Source organism: Nerophis lumbriciformis, linkage group LG27 (genome assembly GCF_033978685.3).
Source record: "Nerophis lumbriciformis linkage group LG27, RoL_Nlum_v2.1, whole genome shotgun sequence".
Taxonomy (NCBI): domain Eukaryota; kingdom Metazoa; phylum Chordata; class Actinopteri; order Syngnathiformes; family Syngnathidae; genus Nerophis; species Nerophis lumbriciformis.
In genome coordinates, this window is record NC_084574.2 from 2,891,206 (window position 1) to 2,897,205 (window position 6,000).

Genomic DNA, 6,000 nt, shown 5'->3' on the forward strand with positions numbered 1-6,000 from the left:
ATAATTCGTCTCACTAAGCAGATTTCATGTTAGTGTTTTACTTGTTTTAAGGGTTTTGGTCCTAAATGATCTCAGTAAGATATTACAGCTTGTTGCTGAGATTTGATGACCTATATTGAGTAAAACATGCTTGAAACTAGAATATCAAGTGTTGCAAAGCTGTGTCATCAACACTCACAAGTATAAAACTACTTTTTTAAAGTCATCATTTCTAACTTCAAGCAAGAAATAAAAAAATTCTGACTTTGACACAATTGTGTCTCGTAATTAAAACAGATGACAGCCAAATGGACTTTGCTGTTTTATTTTCAATGAAACAATAGAACATACGTACTCATATAGTAGTACAGTTTGCACAGTACAGTAAACTGACAGTTAATATTTAAACATTTAACATGTGACATTTCAAACTAGCCCTGCGATGAGGTGGCGACTTGTCCAGGGTGTACCCCGCCTTCCGCCCGAATGCAGCTGAGATAGGCTCCAGCGCCCCCCGCGATCCCAAAAGGGAATAAGCGGTAGAAAATGGATGGATGGATGGAATTTCAAACTATTTTGAACAGAAATAGTTCATGTACATTCAGATAAATTCTTCAAAATTACAATTAAAAAAAATTTGTCCGGGGGTTGGGCTGTATATATGCACACTAATTGACTGAAAGAGCACGCACTTGGCGCGATGATGTCATGTTATCCATGGAAAAATGCATTTTTAGACAATATGATTTGCCTGAGCGGCTAGGAGACCCCGAGAGTAACAAGCGCTTGCCTTGTTGCCTTTCCATTAAGAAAAATAAACTAGTTTTTAGTATAAGTTTGCTGGTTTCAAGAAATGTAATGTCGAGCGCATATCATTATGTCAAGATAATGGCACTAGCATTTACTTCATTTAAGAATATTTTTCAACATATTGAGCAAAAAGGTCTCATGTTGTTTTTTCTACCAATAAAAGTGCACTTGTTATTAGTGAGAATATACTTATTTTAAGGTATTTTTGGGTTCATTGAGGTTAGCTAATTAGGGACCGCAATGTCCCTTTGGGACAGAGGACCCTATTGTATTTCGTGCGTTTTATTATTATTCCGCCGCCTCTTTGAGCTGTAATTTGACCCCCTTAACATGCTTCAAAACTCACCATATTTGACACACACATCAGGACTGGCAAAAATTGCCATCTAATAAAAAAATCAAACCTCAAAACTCAAAATTGTGCTCCAGCGCTCCCTAGGAAAAAACACAGACAAAACTGCTTGTAACTTCCGGTAGGAATGTCGTAGAGACATGAAACAAAAACCTCTATGTAGGTCTGACTTAGACCTAGATTTCATACATTAATATTCTTCAGCAAAAATCTACAGGAAGTTGGCAATTCCACCTTCAGTACAAAAGTTTACTAAAAACAGTCACTTTTGCCTCTTTGAGCTGTAATTTGACCCCCTTAATATGCTTCAAAACTCACCAAACTGGACACACACATCAAGACCGGCAAAAATTGCGATCTAATAAAAACCCAAACGCAAAACTCAAAATTGCGCTCTAGCGCCCCCTAGGGAGAAAACACAGACACAACTGCTCCGAGGAAGAAAACTCAGACAAAACTGCCTGTAACTTCCAGTAGGAATGTCTTAGAGACATGAATAAAAACCTCTATGTAGGTCTTACTTAGACCTACATTTCATATATTGACAACTCCCAGCAAAAATCAACAGGAAGTTTGCAATTCCCCCTTCAAAACAAAAGTTTTGTAAAAAACGGTCACCTTTTTTCAAACATTATCTCCTCTGAGCGCGTTTGTCGTGTCGGCTTCAAACTAGCACAGGAGAGAGATTGAACCCTTCTGATTAAAAGTTGACAAAAGAGTTTTAATTACTGCTCCGGTTTGGATTTTATGTGCCGTCAAAGTTGGTCCCGTCCATCGCTGCTTGCAGCTTTAATTTGACTTGTTTTGGAAAGTCTTGACAAGCCAAATTTTTTTGTTCTAATTTTGCTTAGTTCAAGTAAAATACCCCTAACTTTTTTTTTTTCTTTTTTTTTTTGAACACTGACTTTTTGCAGTGTGACAGCTAATTTAAGTTAAAAAGTGAAACGTGACACAACTTTTGTTATTTCCCGATTGTTTTGTTGTTTTATGATGTAAATATTCACTCGTTCTTACTCTCGCACGACAGCTACAGAACTGTTACTTTAAGCGTTGTCTGCTATGATGGTCACAGTTTGACTCTGGAACAGATTATTTAAGGCAGTGGTTCTCAACCTTTTTTCAGTGATGTACCCCCTTTTTTAATTCAAGTACCCCCTAATCAGAGCAAAGCATTTTTGGTTGAAAAAAAGAGATAAAGGAGTAAAATACAGCACTATGTCATCAGTTTCTGATTTATTAAATTGTATAACAGTGCAAAATATTGCTCATTTGTAGTGGTCTTTCTTGAACTATTTGGAAAAAAAGATATAAAAATAACTAAAAACTTGTTGAAAAATAAACAAGTGATTCAATTATAAATAAAGATTTGTACACATAGAAGTAATCGTCAACTTAAAGTGCCCTCTTTGGGGATTGTAATAGAGATCCATCTGGATTCATGAACTTAATTCTAAACATTTCTTCACAAAAAAATAAATCTTTAACATCAATATTTATGGAACATGTCCACAAAAAATCAACACTGAATATTGCATTGTTGCATTGTAATGAATGGAATAGCCTACTTGATTTGATGTTCAGTTTATGAACTTACATTCATATTTTGTTGAAGTATTATTCAATAAATATATTTATAAAGGATTTTTGAATTGTTGCTATTTTAAGAATTTTTTTTTTTAAATCTCACGTACCCCTTGGCATACCTTCAAGTACCCCCAGGGGTATGCGCACCCCCATTTGAGAACCACTGATTTAGCCTTCCCGGTAAGGTCTATTCAGGTGTACTGGAGAGGAGGCTACGCCGGATAGTCGAACCTCGGATTCAGGAGGAACAGTGTGGTTTTCGTCCTGGTCGTGGAACTGTGGACCAGCTCTATACTCTGGGCAGGGTCCTTGAGGGTGCATGGGAGTTTGCCCAACCAGTCTACATGTGCTTTGTGGACTTGGAGAAGGCATTCGACCGTGTCCCTCGGGAAGTCCTGTGGGGAGTGCTCAGAGAGTATGGGGTATCGGACTGTCTGATTGTGGCAGTCCGCTCCCTGTATGATCAGTGCCAGAGCCTGGTCCGCATTGCCGGCAGTAAGTCGGACACGTTTCCAGTGAGGGTTGGACTCCGCCAAGGCTGCCCTTTGTCACCGATTCTGTTCATAACTTTTATGGACAGAATTTCTAGGCGCAGTCAAGGCGTTGAGGGGATCTGGTTTGGTGGCTGCAGGATTAGGTCTCTGCTTTTTGCAGATGATGTGGTCCTGATGGCTTCCTCCGGCCAAGATCTTCAGCTCTCGCTGGATCGGTTCGCAGCCGAGTGTGAAGCGACTGGGATGGGAATCAGCACCTCCAAGTCCGAGTCCATGGTTCTCTCCCGGAAAAGGGTGGAGTGCCATCTCCGGGTTGGGGAGGAGATCTTGCCCCAAGTGGAGGAGTTCAAGTACCTCAGAAGAGTCTTGTTCACGAGTGAGGGAAGAGTGAATCGTGAGATCGACAGGCGGATCGGTGCGGCGTCTTCAGTAATGCGGACGCTGTATCGATCCGTTGTGGTGAAGAAGGAGCTGAGCCGGAAGGCAAAGCTCTCGATTTACCGGTCGATCTACGTTCCCATCCTCACCTATGGTCATGAGCTTTGGGTCATGACCGAAAGGACAAGATCACGGGTACAAGCGGCCGAAATGAGTTTCCTCCGCCGAGTGGCGGGGCTCTCCCTTAGAGATAGGGAGAGAAGCTCTGTCATTCGGGGGGAGCTCAAAGTAAAGCCGCTGCTCCTCCACATGGAGAGGAGCCAGATGAGGTGGTTCGGGCATCTGGTCAGGATGCCACCCGAACGCCTCCCTAGGAAGGTGTTTCGGGCACGTCCGACCGGTAGGAGGCCACGGGGAAGACCCAGGACACGCTGGGAAGACTATCTCTCCCGGCTGACCTGGGAACGCCTCGGGATCCCCCGGGAGGAGCTGGACGAAGTGGCTGGGGAGAGGGAAGTCTGGGCTTCCCTGCTTAAGCTGCTGCCCCCGCGACCCGACCTCGGATAAGTGGAAGAAGATGGATGGATGGATGGATGGATGATTTATGGTCATGTGTATTCTCATGGGACAAATGTGAGGTAATTTGAGTTTCTGCTTCTCCGCTAAGGTCCGGGCCATCAAATCGGGGAACCAGAAAGTTCTGAACAAGCTCATGGGACTGATTCAGAAGGAGACCAAAGGCCGAGCGGACCCGGTTGTAGTGCGGGAGATTCTACAGGAGAAGATTTTGTCTTACAAGGACACCTCGACAGACTAGCATCTCCACATTTGAATCTGTCTAGATCAACTACAGTAAGTAGGGATGGCTACCGAATTCGGTACCTTTTTTTTTTGGCACCGGCCAAAATCGGTGCCAATGTTACAAGACCCGGGTTGTGTGTGGACCATCACTCCAGCAGCACTGAGAGCGGACTCAGCCCAATGACCTCTACTGGAGGTATGTTGCAACTTCCATCATAGAAATTGACTCAAAAAACGCCTCATCCCAAGTAAGGCTTCACTTTTCCAAAAATGCGCTAGCTTGGTGCTAATAAACTTGGGCTTGTTACATCAGTCCTTCTCAAATAGTGGGGCGGGGGGCGTGTTGCGATGTTTCCTCTGGGAACATCTTTTTTTTTCCCAGACCAGAATATAATGAAGCGTATGTACATCTTGGCTTCACTGTAACCACGGTGGGAGAGTGTTGTTTCATACCTGCCAACTACTCCGGTTTTCCCGTAATTCGTACGGTTTTCATCAACCTATTCCGGGTTACAGTTGCAGTGATAAAAAATACGGTTTTTCATTAATTAAAAAAAAAAAAAGGGTGAAAACTACGCGAATTGCACCTTGTGCAGACAAGATTTTTCGATCGGACACGGTGGAATTAGCGATGTAAAAGACCACGTTGGGACAAAAAAACACAAGTCTAATGCCGTTGCTAGCGATACAAGTGGAAAACTTTCAACGTTTTTCGTCGCCCAAACAGATTCTTTGGATGTGATAAATGCCGAAGTTTTATTTACGGAGGCAATAATTGAGCATGGACTTCCAATCGCACTGGCTGATCACATGGGACAGTTAAATGTTTGTAATGCAACCTTTAAAAATCATTACGCGGTGATCGCGGTCCCAAAAATAAACTTTTCTTGCATGATAATGTCCAGAAAAACTCGCTTTATATTACTATAGAGTCCTTTTAACGAATGAGTTTGATGGTTTATCACAAACCTTAAATGAAAGAAGTCCTTTGTTCTCCTGCACCATGCATGCGCTTTGGCCTTGCTTCGTGTTTGGTGCGCAATCCTGTCGGCTGTATTTCACAGCACGTCTTTGACAACTTGAAGTGGCATAAAACATTTAAAACAAAGGGGTTATAGGAACAATCACTTTCAGTGTTTTATGCCACTTCAAGTAAACTTATCATAAAGTTACCATATCATTTTTGCAGTATGATCAATCTGATAGAATAAATTTGGATTTTAGCCACAAAAAGGTAATGACACCAATGTTATCTATTGGAATTGTTTAGTACTGTTATACTGTTAAAAGTGTTTATACTATTTATGCTTTCAAGTCCAAGTTGAAGAAATCTTGTTAAATGTTGACAGCATAACTACCAAAATACAGAAGTATGTCCTTAATATTTTTGCAGTGCTATTTCTGTTGAAAAGTTCAAATGATTACATTAGAGATGTGATGTGCCACTTTTCAAGTGTCTGATGGCTTAAATTAATTTTCATGAATTTTTCATATTTTGAATTCTTTTGAAAGGCTTACAAAAAAACTACATTTGAATTGTAATTCCATGCTATTGACAGGACTATTAATTTTAATGAAGTTAGCTTACCATGTTTACAGTAT

General features: G+C 41.3%; 1 protein-coding gene across 1 annotated transcript in view; it reads left to right on the plus strand.

The window, feature by feature from the left end:
* The window catches only part of gatb (glutamyl-tRNA(Gln) amidotransferase, subunit B), a 74,965-nt gene extending 69,255 nt beyond the window's left edge, over positions 1-5,710 (plus strand). Inside the window, exon 13 of the mRNA XM_061923042.2 lies at positions 4,265-5,710. Within this exon, the coding sequence (XP_061779026.2) occupies positions 4,265-4,414 (150 nt within the window). The 3' untranslated portion in view covers positions 4,415-5,710. The remainder of the gene's footprint in view (positions 1-4,264) is intronic.
* The last annotated feature ends 290 nt before the right edge of the window (positions 5,711-6,000 follow it).